The sequence below is a fragment of the Botryllus schlosseri genome, chromosome 7 (assembly GCF_051294905.1).
Source record: "Botryllus schlosseri isolate E-star chromosome 7, Bs_hap1, whole genome shotgun sequence".
Classification (NCBI taxonomy): domain Eukaryota; kingdom Metazoa; phylum Chordata; class Ascidiacea; order Stolidobranchia; family Styelidae; genus Botryllus; species Botryllus schlosseri.
This window is the reverse complement of record NC_137242.1, coordinates 20,946,846-20,973,298: the sequence shown is the minus strand read 5'-3', so window position 1 is coordinate 20,973,298 and position 26,453 is coordinate 20,946,846. Positions and strand designations below refer to the sequence as shown.

The window sequence follows — 26,453 nt, the reverse complement described above, 5'->3', positions numbered from 1 at the left end:
GCGATTGTACGGACATGTATGACATACAGAACGCGAACACCACAATTACACCCAATCCGAACGTCTGACGCACGCGATTTCAATTAGGGGTGATTTAAATTCCTCTGGTCGTTGCATTTGTAGGCCTACTACTGTCTCCTCCACAGCTGGATTATGGGTTCGAGTCCGACCGAGGTCGACCCCAGAATTCCTACCTAAGTGCTGGAGGTTTATCTAGGCTCCTCCTCGCCACCTCATCCGCATAAGCGGTGTCTTTCAAAAGCCTATAAGTGGGCCGTGCTACAAGTCGGCAGTTACGGAATAAAAACCAAGGAATATCGGCATGGTGTAAATGACCATTGTAGTCGACAAACATCATGAATACCACAAACAGCAACTGTATCCTCAGATTGCTAGAACGAGACTATTCGGCGCCTACTGCGGACAACGGAGCATATTCATATCGAAAGATTTGGCCATCCAGCGATGGTCATTTTCGGCCACGGTTTTGTCGCCGCTCATGTTTTGGCACCGCATTCCAGCTAACCACTTTTCATGTGCGCCGACGCGGAAGTGGTTGGCTTCGAAATGAAGAAGTCTTATAGGCCTGAACTCGCTCGATGCACACCCCTACATTAGTTCATCCTAACAGTCTTCGACCATGTTTTCCAGAAAAACCAGTCGGATAAAACTTATCATTAATTCAAACCACAGGTCGACAGATTCTCGTCATCAAGCCATATTTTCTGATTGTCTCGCATATTGGCTATAGTATCCAACACAGTAGTAGTATAGGTGATCGCTCTGGGGGTGGCAGGGGCTCTTATGGGTGCGGCGGCACGGTGCCGAGAAACTCGTGGTGGCACGGTGACCCTTATCTCTTATGGGTGCGGTCGCACGGTGCCATTGTGTCTTATGTCTGCGGTGGCATGGTTACCTTTTCGGGTATAGGCGGCGGCGGCACGGTGTCGTGAAAACTCGTGGTGGCATGGTTACCTTTTCGGGTATACGCGCGGTGGCACGGTGTCGCGAAAACTCGTGGTGGCACATCGTACTTTTAGGTATAGGCATCTGTCGCACGTCGTACTTTCGCATGTCGCATTTCGCGTATAGGCAGTGGTGGTGATTCGCTGTGTGTTCTTATGGATGCGTCGGCATATCGTACTTTCGGGTATAGGGTATCTATCGTGCGGTGGCTTATGGTTGCGTTGACATGTCGTACTTCGTGTTGAATATGTATCAAGTAAATAGTCATGTGAATGAACCTTTGTTAATGTGTATATCGTAAATTATTATATGTGATGTCATAGTTCAGTCGTGACAAACGACCGATCGTCTCAAGTCTTTTCGCGCCGTGCCTATTGATTTCTACGTAACCTGAATAGTACTTTCAGATCGGATTATTCGCACCTTCTATCCCGCTGTTTCGCACCTACAGAATAGTCTGCTGTTCACAGCCGTGACTTCACCGCGATAGCGCAATTTTCGAATCAGTCGCATGGTAATGTTTTGCTATTTAGTTTACCACAGAGCCGGTGTAGACGACGATTCGAATACCAACAATAGCCGCGTTCACATACTAACACTCCAAAAAGGTGTGAAATATTTCCTACGACCACTCACAAGATAGCACATCAGAATAGTCATCTCTCGTGGTTTGATGTTACAAAGATAGGAATCACGCGCAAGTAATATTTTGGTAATAAGTTTGTCACATAACCGGCGTAGACGGTGATACCAACAATAGCCGCGTTCACAAACTAACACTTCAAAAAGGTGTGAATTAGGTTGCAAACCCCGCGATCGCTGACAAGATATTGTCTCGGACATAACCATCTTTCGCGACTTGCTGTTACATACATCCCAAGCACTCACAAGATACTATTTTAGTACTTAGTTTGTCACAGAACCGGATTTAACTGGTAAAATTTAATAAGTAACGAATAACAGAGCCGGCGTAGACGGTGATTCGAATACCGGCAAATTTTCACTTATTTCTGCCCCAACCTCTGTGAAGTTGACGCTTATTCAAAAAAGGTGTGAAATAATTGTGAAATCCTACGTCGGTGACGCGATAATGCATCAGACATAGCGATCTAGTTATAGTACGGTGTCGGAATCCATTCGCGAGATGTTCTATAGGTAAATTGAGATAATCCGAAACGAAATATTTTGACTTTGGCGTAGTGTGAATTGAAATAGGATTGACAAACATGACTATCAACTTTCCCACAGTCCCATATTGATATTATACGCACATTGATTTGAAACAAGTAATGGAACATTGCAACTCTATTCGCGACCCGACTTTTCGTTTGTCAAAGCGACATTTTAACATCTTACCATACTCAAAAGAATTATTTACAACATTAACAAGTGTTTAAAATCCAGTTTTCACTTACTTGATTATATCACTGCAACTCACAAATTTGAATTAATTCATCCTGGTTGTATTCGTATGATCGGTCTTTTTTATTCAATTGTAAAGGTCGTTACTATTCTGAAGACAAAGTAAGCTATTTACCAATCGACACATAAATGACTTGACATAAACATATTAAATTTTGAGTATACGAGATTTGAATGTCTGAACAATAACTGAGAAAGAATTAATCGCAATAAAATACGTATATTACAGCGTAAAAGATGTTTGAATGTCAGCAACTCTGTACGGTCATAGTTACTAACACTAATTTACCCGACCAACTCGTCATGATCATTCCTGAAATCAACACAAATATGACCACTGACTTGAGTTAACCACAAAACAGCATCAAGTTTCAAATCCACTCGTAGCTTACGGATTATTTGAATGCTGGTTATGTTTTGTTGTAATTGAGCTAACGAAATAGTATTACGTCTCGACATCTTACCATCTTACCATATTCAAAGAATCAACCACGAAAACATTGTCAAGTAAATCCGTTAACCGACCAACTCAAACAGTATCAATACGAAAAACAACCAAACATACACGAATCCATACAATCACTAAAACCTAAAATCCATAACAAACTCGGTTGTATTCATATCCCAACACATCTTTTTTATTCAACTTGAAAAGTCGTCACTATTCTGTAAGATAGAGGAATTACTACGCGATATATTCTGCAAGACAAACTAATTATTACTCGGTATATTTTGTAGGACAAAGTAAATACTACTCGGTGTGCGGTTTGGGATTAACATAATATGTTTTAGTAAACGAGATTTGTCAGTCTAACCGTCGTAGTTGAGAATTCATTTCTTACAATCGAACGCCGGTGCTACATTGAAAGTTATCATGTTGTAAACATCCTTATTGACACATTGATTTGACATATGTAATAGTTGATCATGACTTGATTATTAAATTATTTGCGTTAATTAGATCTGCATTGTGGTAAATGTTATGACAGCAACAAACTTTCAGAAACATTGTTATTAACATATTGATTTGTAAAACTATGCGTGTCTGAAATGTTTTTGATTTGAAAGATATTCCGTGTTTGTACAAATCACTTTGCGTATTACGGATATCAGAAAATATTTTTACAAATGTAGTTGTTTCCAGTAACCAACACTAAAGATGGCACAACAATTTCGTTATCCAAACATTGAACACCCGATGCAAAATGCTTTATTGGTCAAATTCGTGACGGCTAATTGAAACGACTACGTATAGAGTCAGTATATTACAATTTCATGTCGTTACTATTGAATCCAGCAATTGATACAATCCGTTGTCGGAGTTGTGACAGCGCATTGAAACATACACAACTTACAGAGTGTGAAAATATCACTTTGGGTATCGAGTACCGTTTGAAGCGTGCGATCAATACATAATTCCGTTCGCACTCTCTAAGACGTTGTGAAGTCTACAGATTTACACTTCAAGACTTTGATCAACACATATGCAATTTGGAATATCTTTACTGGATGCATCCTATTCTACTAGACTTGAGTAATACACAAAACTCATAGCATTAACAAAGCCGCAATAGGCGCTACACTGAAATCTACGAAATGTGTTTCTATTGTTGTTAGTGATCATAAATTATCATTTGAATGAGTAATTGTAATCATAAAACCAAACTTGCGAAAGTCATTACCATAACAAAAGAATATTGTAGGTTGCTTGCTAAATGTAGGCCGGAAATATTTGTAGAACGCTCACGACCAAAGAAATTGGAAATTTTCCCATTGTCATTCGTCAAAGTAAATGTCGTCACAATAATCAGTCACTAAAATACCTTACTTGTATGTGATTGAATCGCCGACAATTAACTCGGTAAATCAAACCCCTGAGAAATTTCACTCAGTCATTGGATAGGAAACAGCGGCACTTAATCGGTGTGAGTCGTTTTTTCTAAATACTAATCATATCTGTCCACCCAAGAACAATTTTCACTCACTTGGGTAACGAAACCAGTGTCCAATATCAATACAAGATATTTTCGTCACACAAAAATAATCAACTTCACTCGATATTCCCGTACTACGAAACTGTACAATGGTTTCATATTTTTTTGTGTGACATGGAATTAATACCGATCGAAGTAACCGTATTGGAAATAACTTTTAAACAAACACACTCTACGTGGTTAACATTCTCGTCGATTCTATTGTGATTAATGTATGCTTCATGTGATCTGGATTCATTTCGATATGGCTAAACATTCAACCTCGACGGATACGAATTGTCACACACTCAAGTAATATCATACCAAATAGTTATTTACAAGACACAGAAAATTTGTTTTGGTCGTTTCGATTTTATTACTGGAGATACTCATCACTTCGCTTAATACAATCTAGATTTAAACTCCATCGAACCTTTGGTGTCTATCGTTTGCTGGATACGAATTATGTTAGTCTAAGAGTACACAATTTTCACTATCTTGGGTTATGAACTCAGTGTGTTAGCGATCATTCAATATTTTGTAGTATCAACTAGCTACCTCGTAGGATACGAATGATAATCCTCACAACTCTTACAAAAGTACGAAGGATATTTACATCACACAAAGTAATCGACTTTACTCGATATCCTCACACTACGAAACTGAATGATTGGTTTGACTCTACAAACTGTTCTGATGTCACAAGAACTTTTTCATACGAATGGTTACGTATCTAAATATTCAAATAATCCAACACACGACTATAGTAATTACAGAAATATCATAGTTCTTGTAACAAAGTTGTATAAGTATAATGTTTATCGTAAGTCCTACATAACCACGATATCCGTCCGAGTTTGACTTTTAGAAAACATTATACCGACATCGCGACATCTTTCAAAATTAAAACCACGGTGACTGCTTCAGAGACCTACCAATGATATTGCAGTAATACAGTTACTTCCACAAAAGACTATGTATTCGACTTACTTACCACAAATCTAACACACAAAACAATTTACTTTACTAACGAGAAGCACCGAACCTCACATCCAAACAACTAGAAAGTGGAACTATATTAAAAAACGTCGCTAACCTTTGTGCACCAGCTGTAAATCACACAAGCAACATGTTTCAAGATTCTGGTTATTGATAAACGTTAAAGTGTTTCTCCTGCACCAAGTCGTTATGCTGACGAAAGCGTATATTGTAATACCATGATCGATTTTCATTCGTTGGTCACAAACTGTCACTACTCTAAATAATTATTTTTCACTCAAACACAAAAGCATACTTGTCGCCAATCGTTTTCATCAAGCACGAGTTCAAGAAGCTTACTTACTACGACATGAATTGTTATTTTTATGTTGTGTAAATAGGTAATAATTTATTTTAGTAACACTACATCAACATCATCGAGTTGTGCGAATAGATTTACATGTGGTTTTAATCGAAGTACACAGCACGGTCTAATGTAGATTCATCTCTATTGTACAGCAACTCGGTAATCGAAATGCATTAACATTTAAACAACGATCTTGGTTCGTCACGCGAAAAATATCTTTACTGTCGCAACACTCTGATACTCTGCACAAGATGTGTAAATCCTTTTCATACTCATAATAATACACTAACGGGATACCGACGTCAAGCAACAACGTTTAACAACATCACTGACACTGAACATACGATACCTACCCAAGTAAAAATAACATTTTAACCAGGAGGTCAGCCGTTACTTGTGTACAATTACCATTTCCCTTTGGAGATTTATCGTTTACCCAGCGTAACAAAACCATTTTCACTTGGAAATATATGTTTTCCCTCAACAACAATCCTTTTTCACTTGGAAATCTATTTTTTCCCTGGGTAACGATCCTTTTTCACTTGTAAATATTTTTTTACTCGGCTAACAAACCTTTTTTTCACTTGGAAATATATTTTTTCTCTGGTTAACAAACCTTTTTCACTTGGAAATATATTTTTTCTCTGGTTAACGAACCTTTTTCCCTGAGCAACACACCATTTTGACTTGGTGGTCGTCGTTTACCCGAGTAAAAATATCATTTTCTTTTGGAGATCCGACGTTTACCCAATGTAACAATACATTTTCACTTGGAAAAATACTTTTACCTAGAGTAACTAATCATTTTTTTTTAGAAATATATTTTCTCCCTGGGTAACAAACCCTTCTCGTTTGGAAAACTATCATTTACCCGAGTACCAATACAGTTTTCACTTGGAAATCTATCTTTTACCTGGGTAACAATACCATTTTCGTTTTGAAAACGGACAACCACACCGGACAATTTGAAATTTTTGTATATTGTTACAACGGGCAACGACAAAATATACACTAACAACGACTCCAATACATTTGCGTAATCGCATATTCACTTGTTCTGGTGCATCCCATCGAAATCCTCAGTTACCCGCATGCAGTGTGCTGTTGTACATCGACGTGTATGTTTTGGAAATTGGGCAATAGGTTTCGACATGTTTGCGATGTCCGGGTTCGTGCTTTAGATTTTCCAGAGTCAAAATGTCTGAATAAAACACCTCCTCGACTTCGGTAAATGTTTGGCACGCAGATAACGGCGGTCGGAAATCGAGGAATTAATGTTTCCATCGGGCTAACAACTCCGGGTTACTTGTGATTTATCTCACACGTGTTTACTATGTTGCGTCGCTCTTTATTGATCAATACATACCACACCATTCAGTTTGAAATCGGAAACCCCGAGAATGAATTAACCGGATCCGGATATCAACTCTGAATCGATAAACCATATTCAAGTAAACATGGCACAACCTGCGTTTCCATGAAAATAACAAGACATCGCACAAATCAAGTATACTTCGCGATTATTTACCCACACAAGTAATCACGTAAACGAGGTGTATGACATTACATACATCATGGATAACATCGTGTCTAGCATTACAAACATCATGGGTGACAAATTCGTCTTCTCAAGTCTCGTCATGCACCGACTCTGTACATTCAGTGTGGGTATAGATGACTTGGAGATAGACAAACAGACATCTTTGACCGTAACATGGTTATTCGTTCAAATACCATTGGTGATATCGATACAGTGAACAGAGCATTATGCATACCGATACATTCATAGTCATATATGCGAACCATGTACTATCATGTACCCCGATTTTCGTTGAATATCCACGACACCAACAAATCTGTACATTTCTTTTCCCTCAACCTCGACGATAGAGTCGTCATCCCAATGTACCAATCGAGTGTATGGTTCTTCAGGTGTAAAATCCAAATCAAATGTAACCAAGGTATCGTTTTTCATTTTCAATATTTCCACTGCCGCATCTTGTCTGTGTCGTAAAACCACGGTGTGGGGCCAGAGGAATCTATGGAAAGTTACGCGTAGTCCCATCCTCGTGTATATGATCAGGTAACGACAAAGTTTTTTCAATTGCCTTGTGGTGATGGTCCGTTTCGAAATGCAAGCGGATGAACTAGATCAAAAGTTTCGAAGATGTGTTTTATAATTGCTCTAGGTGTGAAATAGACATCACACTCTTGCAGGGGGGATCAACACGAATTTAGTCTTCACACCACAGAAACCCAGTATCTCGGATTACAAAAACCGCAATCGAATTTAAGATTTACATACGCGGAATCACTGGTAACGATGTCTGACTGCGACGTTGCACCCGTGTAACGAATTCTCGTGCTAAGGCCATGTTACGGTCAAAGATGTCTGTTTGTCTATCTCCAAGTCATCTATACCCACACTGAATGTACAGAGTCGGTGCATGACGAGACTTGAGAAGACGAATTTGTCACCCATGATGTTTGTAATGCTAGACACGATGTTATCCATGATGTATGTAATGTCATACACCTCGTTTACGTGATTACTTGTGTGGGTAAATAATCGCGAAGTATACTTGATTTGTGCGATGTCTTGTTATTTTCATGGAAACGCAGGTTGTGCCATGTTTACTTGAATATGGTTTATCGATTCAGAGTTGATATCCGGATCCGGTTAATTCATTCTCGGGGTTTCCGATTTCAAACTGAATGGTGTGGTATGTATTGATCAATAAAGAGCGACGCAACATAGTAAACACGTGTGAGATAAATCACAAGTAACCCGGAGTTGTTAGCCCGATGGAAACATTAATTCCTCGATTTCCGACCGCCGTTATCTGCGTGCCAAACATTTACCGAAGTCGAGGAGGTGTTTTATTCAGACATTTTGACTCTGGAAAATCTAAAGCACGAACCCGGACATCGCAGACATGTCGAAACCTATTGCCCAATTTCCAAAACATACACGTCGATGTACAACAGCACATTGCATGCGGGTAACTGAGGATTTCGATGGGATGCACCAGAACAAGTGAATATGCGATTACGCAAATGTATTGGAGTCGTTGTTAGTGTATATTTTGTCGTTGCCCGTTGTAACAATATACAAAAATATCAAATTGTCCGGTGTGGTTGTCCGTTTTCAAAACGAAAATGGTATTGTTACCCAGGTAAAAGATAGATTTCCAAGTGAAAACTGTATTGGTACTCGGGTAAATGATAGTTTTCCAAACGAGAAGGGTTTGTTACCCAGGGAGAAAATATATTTCTAAAAAAAAATGATTAGTTACTCTAGGTAAAAGTATTTTTCCAAGTGAAAATGTATTGTTACATTGGGTAAACGTCGGATCTCCAAAAGAAAATGATATTTTTACTCGGGTAAACGACGACCACCAAGTCAAAATGGTGTGTTGCTCAGGGAAAAAGGTTCGTTAACCAGAGAAAAAATATATTTCCAAGTGAAAAAGGTTTGTTAACCAGAGAAAAAATATATTTCCAAGTGAAAAAAAGGTTTGTTAGCCGAGTAAAAAAATATTTACAAGTGAAAAAGGATCGTTACCCAGGGAAAAAATAGATTTCCAAGTGAAAAAGGATTGTTGTTGAGGGAAAACATATATTTCCAAGTGAAAATGGTTTTGTTACACTGGGTAAACGATAAATCTCCAAAGGGAAATGGTAATTGTACACAAGTAACGGCTGACCTCCTGGTTAAAATGTTATTTTTACTTGGGTAGGTATCGTATGTTCAGTGTCAGTGATGTTGTTAAACGTTGTTGCTTGACGTCGGTATCCCGTTAGTGTATTATTATGAGTATGAAAAGGATTTACACATCTTGTGCAGAGTATCAGAGTGTTGCGACAGTAAAGATATTTTTCGCGTGACGAACCAAGATCGTTGTTTAAATGTTAATGCATTTCGATTACCGAGTTGCTGTACAATAGAGATGAATCTACATTAGACCGTGCTGTGTACTTCGATTAAAACCACATGTAAATCTATTCGCACAACTCGATGATGTTGATGTAGTGTTACTAAAATAAATTATTACCTATTTACACAACATAAAAATAACAATTCATGTCGTAGTAAGTAAGCTTCTTGAACTCGTGCTTGATGAAAACGATTGGCGACAAGTATGCTTTTGTGTTTGAGTGAAAAATAATTATTTAGAGTAGTGACAGTTTGTGACCAACGAATGAAAATCGATCATGGTATTACAATATACGCTTTCGTCAGCATAACGACTTGGTGCAGGAGAAACACTTTAACGTTTATCAATAACCAGAATCTTGAAACATGTTGCTTGTGTGATTTACAGCTGGTGCACAAAGGTTAGCGACGTTTTTTAATATAGTTCCACTTTCTAGTTGTTTGGATGTGAGGTTCGGTGCTTCTCGTTAGTAAAGTAAATTGTTTTGTGTGTTAGATTTGTGGTAAGTAAGTCGAATACATAGTCTTTTGTGGAAGTAACTGTATTACTGCAATATCATTGGTAGGTCTCTGAAGCAGTCACCGTGGTTTTAATTTTGAAAGATGTCGCGATGTCGGTATAATGTTTTCTAAAAGTCAAACTCGGACGGATATCGTGGTTATGTAGGACTTACGATAAACATTATACTTATACAACTTTGTTACAAGAACTATGATATTTCTGTAATTACTATAGTCGTGTGTTGGATTATTTGAATATTTAGATACGTAACCATTCGTATGAAAAAGTTCTTGTGACATCAGAACAGTTTGTAGAGTCAAACCAATCATTCAGTTTCGTAGTGTGAGGATATCGAGTAAAGTCGATTACTTTGTGTGATGTAAATATCCTTCGTACTTTTGTAAGAGTTGTGAGGATTATCATTCGTATCCTACGAGGTAGCTAGTTGATACTACAAAATATTGAATGATCGCTAACACACTGAGTTCATAACCCAAGATAGTGAAAATTGTGTACTCTTAGACTAACATAATTCGTATCCAGCAAACGATAGACACCAAAGGTTCGATGGAGTTTAAATCTAGATTGTATTAAGCGAAGTGATGAGTATCTCCAGTAATAAAATCGAAACGACCAAAACAAATTTTCTGTGTCTTGTAAATAACTATTTGGTATGATATTACTTGAGTGTGTGACAATTCGTATCCGTCGAGGTTGAATGTTTAGCCATATCGAAATGAATCCAGATCACATGAAGCATACATTAATCACAATAGAATCGACGAGAATGTTAACCACGTAGAGTGTGTTTGTTTAAAAGTTATTTCCAATACGGTTACTTCGATCGGTATTAATTCCATGTCACACAAAAAAATATGAAACCATTGTACAGTTTCGTAGTACGGGAATATCGAGTGAAGTTGATTATTTTTGTGTGACGAAAATATCTTGTATTGATATTGGACACTGGTTTCGTTACCCAAGTGAGTGAAAATTGTTCTTGGGTGGACAGATATGATTAGTATTTAGAAAAAACGACTCACACCGATTAAGTGCCGCTGTTTCCTATCCAATGACTGAGTGAAATTTCTCAGGGGTTTGATTTACCGAGTTAATTGTCGGCGATTCAATCACATACAAGTAAGGTATTTTAGTGACTGATTATTGTGACGACATTTACTTTGACGAATGACAATGGGAAAATTTCCAATTTCTTTGGTCGTGAGCGTTCTACAAATATTTCCGGCCTACATTTAGCAAGCAACCTACAATATTCTTTTGTTATGGTAATGACTTTCGCAAGTTTGGTTTTATGATTACAATTACTCATTCAAATGATAATTTATGATCACTAACAACAATAGAAACACATTTCGTAGATTTCAGTGTAGCGCCTATTGCGGTTTTGTTAATGCTATGAGTTTTGTGTATTACTCAAGTCTAGTAGAATAGGATGCATCCAGTAAAGATATCCCAAATTGCATATGTGTTGATCAAAGTCTTGAAGTGTAAATCTGTAGACTTCACAACGTCTTAGAGAGTGCGAACGGAATTATGTATTGATCGCACGCTTCAAACGGTACTCGATACCCAAAGTGATATTTTCACACTCTGTAAGTTGTGTATGTTTCAATGCGCTGTCACAACTCCGACAACGGATTGTATCAATTGCTGGATTCAATAGTAACGACATGAAATTGTAATATACTGACTCTATACGTAGTCGTTTCAATTAGCCGTCACGAATTTGACCAATAAAGCATTTTGCATCGGGTGTTCAATGTTTGGATAACGAAATTGTTGTGCCATCTTTAGTGTTGGTTACTGGAAACAACTACATTTGTAAAAATATTTTCTGATATCCGTAATACGCAAAGTGATTTGTACAAACACGGAATATCTTTCAAATCAAAAACATTTCAGACACGCATAGTTTTACAAATCAATATGTTAATAACAATGTTTCTGAAAGTTTGTTGCTGTCATAACATTTACCACAATGCAGATCTAATTAACGCAAATAATTTAATAATCAAGTCATGATCAACTATTACATATGTCAAATCAATGTGTCAATAAGGATGTTTACAACATGATAACTTTCAATGTAGCACCGGCGTTCGATTGTAAGAAATGAATTCTCAACTACGACGGTTAGACTGACAAATCTCGTTTACTAAAACATATTATGTTAATCCCAAACCGCACACCGAGTAGTATTTACTTTGTCCTACAAAATATACCGAGTAATAATTAGTTTGTCTTGCAGAATATATCGCGTAGTAATTCCTCTATCTTACAGAATAGTGACGACTTTTCAAGTTGAATAAAAAAGATGTGTTGGGATATGAATACAACCGAGTTTGTTATGGATTTTAGGTTTTAGTGATTGTATGGATTCGTGTATGTTTGGTTGTTTTTCGTATTGATACTGTTTGAGTTGGTCGGTTAACGGATTTACTTGACAATGTTTTCGTGGTTGATTCTTTGAATATGGTAAGATGGTAAGATGTCGAGACGTAATACTATTTCGTTAGCTCAATTACAACAAAACATAACCAGCATTCAAATAATCCGTAAGCTACGAGTGGATTTGAAACTTGATGCTGTTTTGTGGTTAACTCAAGTCAGTGGTCATATTTGTGTTGATTTCAGGAATGATCATGACGAGTTGGTCGGGTAAATTAGTGTTAGTAACTATGACCGTACAGAGTTGCTGACATTCAAACATCTTTTACGCTGTAATATACGTATTTTATTGCGATTAATTCTTTCTCAGTTATTGTTCAGACATTCAAATCTCGTATACTCAAAATTTAATATGTTTATGTCAAGTCATTTATGTGTCGATTGGTAAATAGCTTACTTTGTCTTCAGAATAGTAACGACCTTTACAATTGAATAAAAAAGACCGATCATACGAATACAACCAGGATGAATTAATTCAAATTTGTGAGTTGCAGTGATATAATCAAGTAAGTGAAAACTGGATTTTAAACACTTGTTAATGTTGTAAATAATTCTTTTGAGTATGGTAAGATGTTAAAATGTCGCTTTGACAAACGAAAAGTCGGGTCGCGAATAGAGTTGCAATGTTCCATTACTTGTTTCAAATCAATGTGCGTATAATATCAATATGGGACTGTGGGAAAGTTGATAGTCATGTTTGTCAATCCTATTTCAATTCACACTACGCCAAAGTCAAAATATTTCGTTTCGGATTATCTCAATTTACCTATAGAACATCTCGCGAATGGATTCCGACACCGTACTATAACTAGATCGCTATGTCTGATGCATTATCGCGTCACCGACGTAGGATTTCACAATTATTTCACACCTTTTTTGAATAAGCGTCAACTTCACAGAGGTTGGGGCAGAAATAAGTGAAAATTTGCCGGTATTCGAATCACCGTCTACGCCGGCTCTGTTATTCGTTACTTATTAAATTTTACCAGTTAAATCCGGTTCTGTGACAAACTAAGTACTAAAATAGTATCTTGTGAGTGCTTGGGATGTATGTAACAGCAAGTCGCGAAAGATGGTTATGTCCGAGACAATATCTTGTCAGCGATCGCGGGGTTTGCAACCTAATTCACACCTTTTTGAAGTGTTAGTTTGTGAACGCGGCTATTGTTGGTATCACCGTCTACGCCGGTTATGTGACAAACTTATTACCAAAATATTACTTGCGCGTGATTCCTATCTTTGTAACATCAAACCACGAGAGATGACTATTCTGATGTGCTATCTTGTGAGTGGTCGTAGGAAATATTTCACACCTTTTTGGAGTGTTAGTATGTGAACGCGGCTATTGTTGGTATTCGAATCGTCGTCTACACCGGCTCTGTGGTAAACTAAATAGCAAAACATTACCATGCGACTGATTCGAAAATTGCGCTATCGCGGTGAAGTCACGGCTGTGAACAGCAGACTATTCTGTAGGTGCGAAACAGCGGGATAGAAGGTGCGAATAATCCGATCTGAAAGTACTATTCAGGTTACGTAGAAATCAATAGGCACGGCGCGAAAAGACTTGAGATGATCGGTCGTTTGTCACGACTGAACTATGACATCACATATAATAATTTACGATATACACATTAACAAAGGTTCATTCACATGACTATTTACTTGATACATATTCAACACGAAGTACGACATGTCAACGCAACCATAAGCCACCGCACGATAGATACCCTATACCCGAAAGTACGATATGCCGACGCATCCATAAGAACACACAGCGAATCACCACCACTGCCTATACGCGAAATGCGACATGCGAAAGTACGACGTGCGACAGATGCCTATACCTAAAAGTACGATGTGCCACCACGAGTTTTCGCGACACCGTGCCACCGCGCGTATACCCGAAAAGGTAACCATGCCACCACGAGTTTTCACGACACCGTGCCGCCGCCGCCTATACCCGAAAAGGTAACCATGCCACCGCAGACATAAGACACAATGGCACCGTGCGACCGCACCCATAAGAGATAAGGGTCACCGTGCCACCACGAGTTTCTCGGCACCGTGCCGCCGCACCCATAAGAGCCCCTGCCACCCCCAGAGCGATCACCTATACTACTCACAGTGACCTTGGATATGTATAAACTAGCTATAGCAAGATTTTTTGCAATAAATTCAACAAATATTACATACGTATTACCAGATAGCTCTGGAACCGTGTCGACCCAAAACTATACCCTTTGACTCATTCCATTATAATTTAGTAATGCATACCCTCAGAATTGTCCAATATTTAGAAATGTTGTTCTTTTTTTAATTCTGGGTACATTAAAAAAAATTAGATTGAAAAATTTCCAGCGGTTCAAAAGATAATGCGATTCAAAATTCTCATGTCACTAGGTGGCGCTGCACGCAAAAATCTTTAAAATCCATATTTTTTGCTGTAATGATGGTGGAGAATCAATTAAAACTTGCAAATGTGAGTCTGTAATGGTGTCATTTCTTACTATCCTCGCGCTAATCGAACTGTTATTACGAAAATATGATGATTGTTCAGCGAAAGATAGCAGAAAGCCAATTTGACGTCATTTTTGCATCCCGTCGCCGATTTAGACGGGCTGATACACTGTATGTCTGCCACTACACCGGCTTTCAAAACAGGCTTTTGATTACATATTAATTATAGTGCCAGGATATTAATTCACTACGGCCTCCTCGTCACCTCATCCGCGTAAGTGGTTTCTTACAAAAAGCCTAGAGGTGGGCCGTGCTATTAAGTCGGCAGTTACGGAAAATAATGAAGAATATCAGCCAGGTGTACATGACCATAGTAGTCAAAAAACACCATCAATACCACAAAAGAAACAAATACAGCATGTGAGCAATATTCCTTTCAATTTTCCACGAGTCTGCGTGCACTCACCAACACACTGCGTGGTCCCTTGAACAACAGTGCATAGCCAGTGGTGGCCCTAGGATTGGGGGGGCCCTGGGCGAAACTTCCAGGGGGGCCCCATATATCCATCAACGCAGCTTCTGGGGGGCTCCGCCCCCCAGACCCTCCACCCCTCTCCATACAACTCTTATACATTGCATGTCTACAGATTCCATGATGCTATATGGAATGTTTCTGTGTCATTCAAGTTCAAGATGTGATTCTCATGCGTGATAGTAATCACAAATACAGTGTCAATGGAAACTAAAAAATAAAAAGTTCATACTTTTTCAAGGAAACGATGGCAGGAATCCAATGACTCGAGTCATGATATTTTGGTGACTCGACTTGGCTCAGATCAAAATATAAAAGTAGAATTGATATTTGACTCGGTTACAACCCTGAATGAGAACCAAGAGCTAATCGATCACTAAGGTGACCAAACAATGAAGTTTATAGAACATATCCATGGAATTGAAACTTCCAATGAATGAAGAAACTGCTATGACCGGACAATTGAATTGATGCATTTAGTTCTTCAAAAAAGTAGAAATCAAAATGACGATAGCAAATATGACACCAAAAGTAAAAAAGAACAACTAAATGGGAACTATCATACGGGTACAAAATGATATTGGCTTGGTGTAAACTTACCGAAGCAGTCGAGACATTATGATTCATGAATACTCAAAACAACAACAACAACAACAATGACTTCCCTTCTTTGACAAGATGACTCAACCAAGAGGAGTTTATGGTCATCAAGAATTATTACCGGATCACTCAACAAGGATTAACTCATGGACTATATTTGTACAGTGAAAGAAAAATGATTTATTCCCAGCAGCTAACAGAGCAAAAGTACCTACAGAAAAGAACAAATACCGATATATTACAAATCACCACTTGTCCCAGAAGTTACCTAACCAAGACAGCTGCATGTTTATGGTAAATTTTACAATGAATGCTTGCAATAGTACCGGTCATAAAACAGCTTAGCCAGACAACCTCGTCTAAACGCCTAAAGATAGAATAGAAGAAGCTCTTGAACCTGACAATAAAATGAGGTAAGGGGTCAGAACTAGGCTCATAATAATTTTCAAAATCAAGTCATACACAGCGTCAAATTCCAATTTTGTTGGCGCAACACTGTCCACACGAAAATCTCGAACGCTAGTTTTAAGAGGAACTAAACATTCAAATTGACTACTTCTGCCTACAACATACATTGCTGTCACAACTTAAAAATTATCTATTCAATAAAAACTCATTTTTCAGCATTCTTATATTAGCTTCCATACGATGACTAGTGATGAAAATTTTCATGTTGACAGAAATGAGATGGATACTGCAATGATTTTCATTAGCAATGACTTAACTTGAGTGCCGTACACAAAAAAGCTAAATTGCAACTTGAATGATATATTAGATCAACTTCTACAAGATAGCTCATGTACAGACCTACCAAAAATTCTATCAATTTTATGATTGAATGAGCCGGTAAAGCTTGTTTTTTATCATGCGATGGCTTGAAAAGCTGGATATTGAATTTAAAAACTTGAAATTGTGATGTAGGCTACTCGGATCAATTTCAAAATCACTTGATCCAAATTTCTGTCAAATCTAAAAACTGTAATAAACCATCAATTTGTTTTAGGGCTACTGACATGGAGTTAGCCTATTACTGAAAATGAATGAGATGCACCAGTCATTGAAAATATATACTTCCTGTATACACTGTAGTAGTTTCTTGTCAATGTTATTGTAATTTTAAAGCACTGAGAAAGAGGTGTTGAATATTATTCAAAAATATCATGGAAGTGATAATCATTCACAAAAATTTTTTACGTTAGCTGATGCGATCGCGTCTCTCACACAAATCACCAATTTGATGATCGACAACCGTTTACGGTACCATATTTTACATGGGTACATATATTTTCACGGTTATTCGCAAAATGATAACCAAAAATTGCGTAAATGTAGGAGGGGCCCCCTGCATAAATCGAAGTAAGCTTGCATGCACAACGCGTGCAGAAATTTAATGATCGACAACTGTTTACAGTACCATAATCAACATGGGTTGGCCTGCATGTATTTTCAGTTATTTGCAAAATGATACCAAAAAATCGCGTAAATGTAGAAGCCCCCCCTTATAAAATCAAAGTAAGCTATTTTACCGCGCACAGAAATTTGATGATCGACAACTGTTTACGGTACCATATTCTACATGGGTAGGCCTGCATGTATTTTGACGGTTATTCGCAAAATGATAATTAAAAATCGCATAAATGTAGGAGGGCCTTCCCTCATAAAATCAAAGTAAGCTCTTTTACTGCGCGCGGAAATTTGATGATCGACAACTGTTTACGGTACCATATTTTACATGGGTACATATATTTTCACGGTTATTCGCAAAATTATAACCAAAATTTGCATATATGTAGGAGGGCTTTCCCTCATAAAATCAAAGTAAGCTCTCTTACCGCGCGCAAAAATTTGATGATCGACAACTGTTTATGGTAACATATTTGACATGGGTACATATATTTTCACGGTTATTCGCAAAATTATAACCAAAAATTGCGTAAATGTAGGAGGGGCCCCCCTCATAAATCGAAGTAAGCTCGCACGCAGAACGCGTGCAGAAATTTAATTATCGACAACTGTTTACAGTACCATATTCAACATGGGTTGGCCTGCATGTATTTTCAGTTATTTGCAAAATGATAACCAAAAATCGCGTAAATGTAGAAGCCCCCCCTTATCAAATCAAAGTAAGCTCTTTAACCGCGCACAGAAATTTAATGATCGACAACTGTTTACGGTACCATATTCTACATGGGTAGGCCTACATGTATTTTGACGGTTATTCGCAAAATGATAACCAAAAATCACATAAATGTAGGAGGGCCTTCCCTCATAAAATCAAAGTAAGCTCTTTTACTGCGCGCAGAAATTTGATGATCGACAACTGTTTACGGGACCATATTCTACATGGGTGCATGGATTTTCACGGTTGGTTATTCGAAAAATGATAACTAAAAAAATCAGAATTATGATTGACCCCTTTTTACAGCACTGTACCGTATTTTTCATGGATACAAGGATTTCCACGGTTATTTAGAAAATGGTAATAGTTGAAAAAAAGCGCATAAACCGGACAAATAGTTGGTAAAAAGCGCGTAAACCGGAGAAATAGTTGGAAAAAAGCGCGTAAACCGAGGAGGGAGGCCCCTTGGAAAGCGCGTAAATCAACCAGGGGGGCCCTGGGCGACCGCCCACCTCGCCCACCCCAAAAGCCACCACTGTGCATAGCATTTTGAGATCCGAAACAGAGCACAATGTGTTGACTGGAAAAAAAGGTCATCACTATGCCTAAACTACCAAATTCCACGATTCTTTCCTAAAGTTGGACGTTCGCTGCGTCGTTTTTTATCGTAATTTATTACATTTTTAACATTTTTATATCGAAAATGGTCGTCAGTTTGGTCTGATGATCATCAGTGCCTTCTGCGAAGGACCTAGTGATAATTTTTTCCTGCGCGGCGTATATTTTTCTTTGCGTGCAGACTTCGTGTGCAGTGCGCTGCCGCAGTTATGGAGACAGTTATGGAGACACTGCCCTTGAATTTCCTATTAGGTTCATTTGAGATAATCAACGTCAGAAAAATTAACAATTAGCTACGATTTCCATCCGTTCTCATCCAGATTTTCATTCGCACATTTCGCACCACCTTCGTCATTCGCACTGCTCATGTTTTTATTCGCACAAGTGCGTACCATTCCACTGGTTGAAAAACACTGATCTAATGTAAGACAGCATGTATCAATGCTTGGAAGATAACGGTGTGTACGCTGTGAGCGTGCTTTTATTTCAGTGTTGTACGACAGTTTGTCCAGTACATGAATAAAGAGTCATAAATTGACGAACAGGATCTTAGTAATCGAGCCCAAAATCGATTTTCACTGCAAACCATTCCAATACATAGGCACGACATGGGTGTCAGAGATTGTCTGGCTGATATGTAACGACGCAGACACCGTAGCCGCGAAGAAAAGTAGTGTTCGCAACCGATTCGTGTACGTGGAGGCACTGGACCACCAGGGTTTCGGTTGTGGACTACAGACCGCGGAAAAACTGCCGAAGGAAAGAAGAAGGTATGTAGAGATAGTTAATGATAGTATCAGCTGAAATGCATACAAATGACACAATACATCTATGGATAACGTTTATCTCGCCATAATGGGATTCTAGGTATGCATATACCGTCTTTTGTATCCCAGATGTTGATTGGCGTTGACTGAATATTTCTCTAGCTAATTCTAGATCTGCAATTTATGTCATGTTCTGCGACTTCGGCTTGTTTTGGTATATACACACACTTACACAGTCACAGCGACTGTATGTTGTCAATGACAAAATCCATCTGCGATATGCATATACATCAAGACACACCTTCCTTTCGAATTGTTGCCGAACCAACTACAGCGTGCCGGAAAAGGGAAAATGATTTACGTCGCGAGAAATCCGAAAGACTTGTGCGTATCGATGTATCACTTCTATAAAATGGTGGTAACCGGCCTACCCGATCCTGGAACTTGGAGCCGATTCCTGGGCAATTTTTGTCGTGGGAACGTGGCGTACGGGTCTTGGTTTGGTCACGTTGAAAAATACTGGCAGGTGAGCTAAATTGTACAGATGTACAGTGAATTTTGTACGCGAGGCGATCTCAGTGATACCAGAAATATAATCGATCTATGGAATATTACCTGATTGCGAAATTCCTGGCTCCGAAGCCTACATCCACACTCTTGTTTGATCCAAATCAAAAAATTCCGAATAAAAATCTTTGATAAGTGCCCAGGTTAAAGTCCATATGTACACTGTTAAAAATATTCTCTGCCAAATTACTGGTCTGGTCCTGGCAGCAGTTTTACGACTCTGAGACCGGTAAATTTGAAAAATATTTTCCCGTAAATATTATTGACCGTAATTTATTTTTACAAAGACTGACTGTTAAATTTTTTACGAAAATTCCCGTTACCTGATGTAACGGAAAACGGCTGTAATACCAAGTTACTGGCCTGGTCCAGTGCAGCAGTTTTACGCTGATGAGACCAGTAAATTCGAAATAACTCTCCCCGTAATATGATTTTACATATGCTGACCGTTGGAAATTTTACGGAAAATTTCCGTAACTAAAGGTAATAGAAATCTGCTGTAATATCAATACACTCGTCTGGTCCCTTGCAGCAGTTTTACGTTCCTGAGACCAGTAAATTTGAATCAGGTTTATTTGGTGCGGGAACACGTAAAAAAAGTAAGTGTGGATAATGACGAAAATCCAGTCTTTCTTGTGGAGATCATCAGTCAGCAACTGCCTGAATGAAGGGCGCTTCATTAAAACTTCAGCAGCAGTTGAAGGACTGTACTTTGGGCCATGCTCTTTTGTAGGTTCTTCTATAACCTGAACAAAGATTATGCTGTCATCAACACAGTTACAATTTGGAAACTTTGAGACGCTATAGTATGACATACTGCGACTTTTCATATTCTTGTCAATTTCTCGAATAATGATGGCCTAGGATAGCGGTGTCGAACATAAGGCCAGCAGGCCGCATGCGGCCTACGAAGCAATTCTGAGTAGTTTGAAAAACCCCTGTATTACGCAGCACATTTTCTAACAAATGTTGAGATATTATTGTAAGAAATACTTCCCGCAAGGCCACAAATGTCAAGATCATAGACCGTGATATAATGATCCGACAGTGGTGTTATAGTTTTACTCTAGTCATCATCGGGAACAAGTTGGTGATACTGACATCCAATTCCCAAACTCTAAAAAGTGCACACTGAGTTCATATTTTTATGAAGAAATGTGCCAAAAAGTAGTTATTCTTGAAGTGAAAAAAAAACTGTTATATGCAGGTCGCATGGAGAATATAATAGTTATAAAAAATACAATTCAAATATATTTGGTCGCACTGCTGTATCACTTCTACTCAAAGGCCCCAGACAGACAGAGAAACCCGAATGACGATTAATAATGAGCCAAATTCTCACGTCTGCGTTTACAATTAAATCACTTGTGTTCCTCAAAGCGTATACACGATGAGTTAACGGCAGATTACGAATAAAACAAAGGAAGCATACAAATATGTCAGCCTATTCCGTCGTTAGAGTCAGTGTTTTAGCAGTTGAATTCAAACGATCAATCTTTGAATTTTTGCCAAAATTCCGTTGTTTGCGAGTAAAGGCGCTGCTAGAATATATCCATATGATATGATCGTGAATGTTATGTAAGATAGCAAAATGTATACAGGATTGATAATAAACTATTCAAGCGAAAAGTAAGGTCGGGTGTTTTGATGTACCGTAACATTTTCGAATGATTTGACTGATCCGGCCCGCGAACGGTTTGAAAGTTTGAATCCGGCCAGCGACGCAAGTTGAGTTTGATACGGATACCCATGGCCTAGGACTTCGTACCTGAATCATCTTTTCCAGCGTGATTGCAAACTTTTCTGGCAATATTCCTTTGCATCGCACGTCCAATGTATTTCGCACGGCATCGTGCTAGAAGCGAGAGGCGAAATGATCCCTTTCTATCACATAAGCATTCGACGTCATGATTCATAATGCCATAACGCTTCCATTTTCGTGTAGTTCAATGTCAGAAAATGTAATAGATTCTTATAAGCCATAGCTTCTGTTAACCATTAAACTGTAACGAAAATACATACGTCTTCAGAAACAGGACTGTGAATAACTTGCCAGATTTGAGCTCGGATACTCCTATACCTACAATATCTGCTATCAACACCTGCAATATTCTAAAGCTAGAGTTAAGATGTGGCTTCGAAACCCTCAATATCTTACAGCAACGCATCTTGTTATTATCCAATACGAAAACAGCGCGTCGATATAATATCTATCTCAGAACATTCAGCCGCACGTGGTAAGGCTCAGATATGTCTGACGTCTGACGCCACTATGTCTGGAATATGCATGACGTCACAATGTACTGTTCGCTCGAGCAGCTACGAATTCATGATCAAACAATTCATAAGACCATTCGTGGGAAAAAGGTAAAGGACGTCTACTACTCTCGTCGCAATGGCAAAGGAGCATGGCGGCTATACGCCAGCTCCAGTGTTTCGATATATAGTTTGCGTCATACATGCGTTAAGGAGTCTACAATGGTGGCAGAACTGGTCCAACAGATAATTACACAAAAGATCATACCTGCAGTAAAACTACATAACATACCGAATTCGCGTGGCATGCTACTATTGCTAGACCTTGATGTATCAAAGGATACTATTTATAAATCGATATAAACGATGGTATCTGCAATGCCCAAAGGTTCGGATACCATTCACCGATTAGCATTCAGCACGGCCATCGATGTCGTAATTTGCTTGATGATTGAAACATGATGTAATGACGAAAATCACAAATATATGTCCATAATAAGACCGTAAGCGTGTAAAATGATCGAATTGTAAGTACGATAGCAACGTTGCAAATAATGATTATCCAGTAAATCGCTTTTACGAATACAAAAGTAAATCCGGAATACTGATTATCCAGTAAATTGCTTTTACAAATCAAAAAGTAAATCTGAAATACTGGTTATCCCGTAAATTGCTTCTACGAACTTAATGTGTAATTTTTTTAACCTTTAAAAACAAGTAAATTTACTTTTGACGTGCCCGTATATTAATTTAACGGGCATTTACCGTTAATATAACTGACGGGACAAATTTACCGGTATAATTTGGGTAAATCTACGAATATTTCTAAGAGTGTAGTTCTTTGTATCAAATGTACAATCACCGTGGTGTAAAACGCCGTATGAGGCGACAAGCGCCAAATCTTTTCGTTGAATAAACATCAACAAGAATTTCTAGGTATAATTCAGATTTTTCAAATTTAAATTAGAATTAAAAATTACTACATATATCATGCGCAAATCCAGTACAGTTGAAATTGCAAATGCGAATCCAATCAAACTGCATACAAATTCATGTTTTTCAAGACCAAATCCATGCGCAATGCACATCACTAAGAGGAGTGTATTTCCTGATATACATGTCGTAAACTCATCTTTTCCTGTTCAAGTGAACGTTCGAATAGCACCAATTTCTGAATTTACCTGAACAGTGAAAACGCATATGTATGTGATTATGGCATGTGTGATTGACTGAGGCCTTTCTACGACTATATATCCTGTACAGCTATTTATCCTATGTATTTACAGCTTGCTGACTTTGGTAAGCTGGTCAGTTTCATTTGCGACACTTTTAAGCAATTAACAAGTGGAACCAAATCTAAAAGTATACCCTATTCAGACTCATACATAGGTAGTGGTCTAACGTCCAATTCTCCACGATCAGCTTGCGATCGGGATTCGCTGATGGTAATATGTATCTCGGCGCAGGTTTATCAAGAACGCAATAATACCATGTACTTTGTGACCTACGAGAATCTTAAGAAGAACCTGAACGAGGAAGTTGAAAAACTGGCCAGCTTTCTAGAGAGGGATCTGTCTGATGAGAAAATAGACAGAATCGTGCGGCATTGCACCTTCGCCAATCTCAGCGTGAACCAAAACGTCAATAATTTGGAGGCCGATGCTTCCGGGGTAATGGATTTCAAAATTTCGAAGTTCATGAGGAAAGGCGAAGTCGGCGATTGGAAGAATTATTTTACTATCAATCAGAACAGTGAATTCGACAGGATGTTCCGTGAACGAACGAAAGACTGGACATTGAAGTTCGAATTCGAACCCGAATTGACATGATTATTGTATCTGGGAAATCACCCCGTTTTGACATCATCTAACGTGACAGTAATATTTTAAAGGAACAGTACGGATATATACACTTATCACGACACGTTACACATACGTCTTAATCTAGATTTGATAAACCTTGCATTGTCGGCACCGTTCATCACAATTAGCAAATTCGGTTTGAATTAGTCTGAATATTTATTCGATAGGAGCAGCATTGGAATGTCCCTTGGCCATTCTGTGAAATGAGAACCGATAAACTTCTACTATTATTGTATTATTCTGTCTCTTTCTAGTCTTTGGAAGTTAAAAACTATTTACATAAACTTACGTTTATTGTTTCATTCACCATTGTAGTTGCCACTTGCGCGTAACTGTGTATAGATGAGGGGACACCAACCCACGAGTCGCATGTGGCTCGCATATGATATTATGTGACCTGTGGGGTTTCAGAGTTTGGAAAAATACCAGATTGGTTATATTTAAATGCTGAAAATAATTTCAGTTTTGCAATGGCGAACAAGATCAGAATAATAGTATTTAATATTCTGTTTGTTAGGGAACTGGTAATGTTCAATTTTCGACTGCAATGACCAAACCGAATGTCTCATCTGCCTTGTAATAATTGCTTTAGATATGAACATAGTTTTCTGCTAGTATTGCGCAAGATGAGAACGCAAAATACTCTGGAACAGTGGTTCCCAACCTTTTTATGCTTATTCCCCACTTCCAAATTATTCCGAGCGTTCATTCCCCACCTAAAATCTTTATATCCATATCCACCCGTTAAAATGCTAGCTCCAATAAAATTTCGCAAGACTTTGCTCCTACGTGCTATTGGTGATTGTTACGATCCCCGGAATTGATCAGCACACAATAAAATTAATACAGCAGTGAACTGCTGGTAACCGTAAACGCACCTCCGTAAATATGTATCTATAACCCGGCGCGCAGCCAACAGAAAAATAGGAGTGGTTTGAAAATTTTCCAAATGTCGCGGGGTATAGCATCAATTTACATACGTAAACGCCGAATAATACATGGTTCAAATAAACTTCCTGATATTGACGAACTCATGCGTGCGATATATATATTATCTGCCGTAAACTACACTTTCGCAAACTACCAAAAGAACTTGAAACAACATAACTATGTAATTCCATTTGTAACGAGTCCGGATGTACTATCAATTAGCGGTCCATGATCTCCCTTGAATACAAGTTCAGCAATATGCAGGAGATCGCGTGTCGCTATCCAGGCGATTCTCGCTAATTGGAGGCACTGATATTATGAATCGCTGAATTGCAAATGAGCTAAGCTATGATCGGCATTTCAAGACGACATTTAATAAAGGAGAATATTACTGTAAAGAATTTTTCAAAAGGGAGTCTATTCGCCACTAGAAATCCCGAAATTCCCCACTAGTGGGGGATTCCCCACCGTTTGGGAATCACTGCTCTGGAACAAAACGTTAACATACGTTTTGTCACGACAACTATTTTATTAGGCAAGGAACTTTTCCTAAGTCTCAACAAAGTCAAAAAATGATTCTAAAGAAATCGGCCTTACGCTCGCCTCATGTAGACTAACATTTTCCAACGATCTTAGAAAAACTAATTTGGCGCAATGTGGAGTCATTATAGTCGATGCCAAGCGTTGTGAAGTTTATAGCTATGGTGTGGGCGCAGCAGGTTGTCTCAATGCGAGACGTCGTCACGTCCCCTCTAGGGTCCGTTACGGAAAGCCGGTAGATACGTTGACATGCACTTTATTGTACAACAGAAAATATTAACGGACTAAGGATAAAAGCATCGGATACAATAAACAGTGTTGGTCGTATAGCGTCGGTCAATTATCCTCTTTAAATAGTCAGAATGCAAGACATCGTCGCGCACAATCATCATCAATGATTGTAATTGATGATCCGGCGTCCAGAGAGTATGTACGTACACTGTACAGTGTACAAGTACACCGGTCCGTCCAAAGGATCTCTCCGCTCGGAAATGCTTTAGGTATAGGATGAGAGCGATTCAAGTCGAATATTAATCATTGAAACATAGTGAATATAGCCTTGCAACACAGGCAGATCATGAACACAGC

At 38.4% G+C, this 26,453-nt stretch overlaps 1 protein-coding gene and 1 long non-coding RNA gene across 2 annotated transcripts in view; one reads left to right on the top strand and one right to left on the bottom strand.

The window, feature by feature from the left end:
- The window catches only part of LOC145443322 (sulfotransferase 1B1-like), a 33,775-nt gene extending 7,580 nt beyond the window's left edge, over positions 1-26,195 (top strand). The window contains exons 3-4 of the mRNA XM_080321301.1: positions 19,545-20,236; positions 24,000-26,195. Coding sequence (XP_080177427.1) covers positions 20,063-20,236; positions 24,000-24,362 — 537 coding nt within the window. The 5' untranslated portion in view covers positions 19,545-20,062 and the 3' untranslated portion in view covers positions 24,363-26,195. The remainder of the gene's footprint in view (positions 1-19,544; positions 20,237-23,999) is intronic.
- On the bottom strand, positions 20,759-22,509 carry LOC145443323 (uncharacterized). Its single transcript, XR_013916393.1, has 2 exons — positions 22,046-22,509; positions 20,759-21,023 (listed from the first exon to the last, which is right to left on the bottom strand). It is a non-coding gene; the product is annotated as an uncharacterized LOC145443323 (long non-coding RNA).
- Positions 26,196-26,453: the final 258 nt, after the last annotated feature.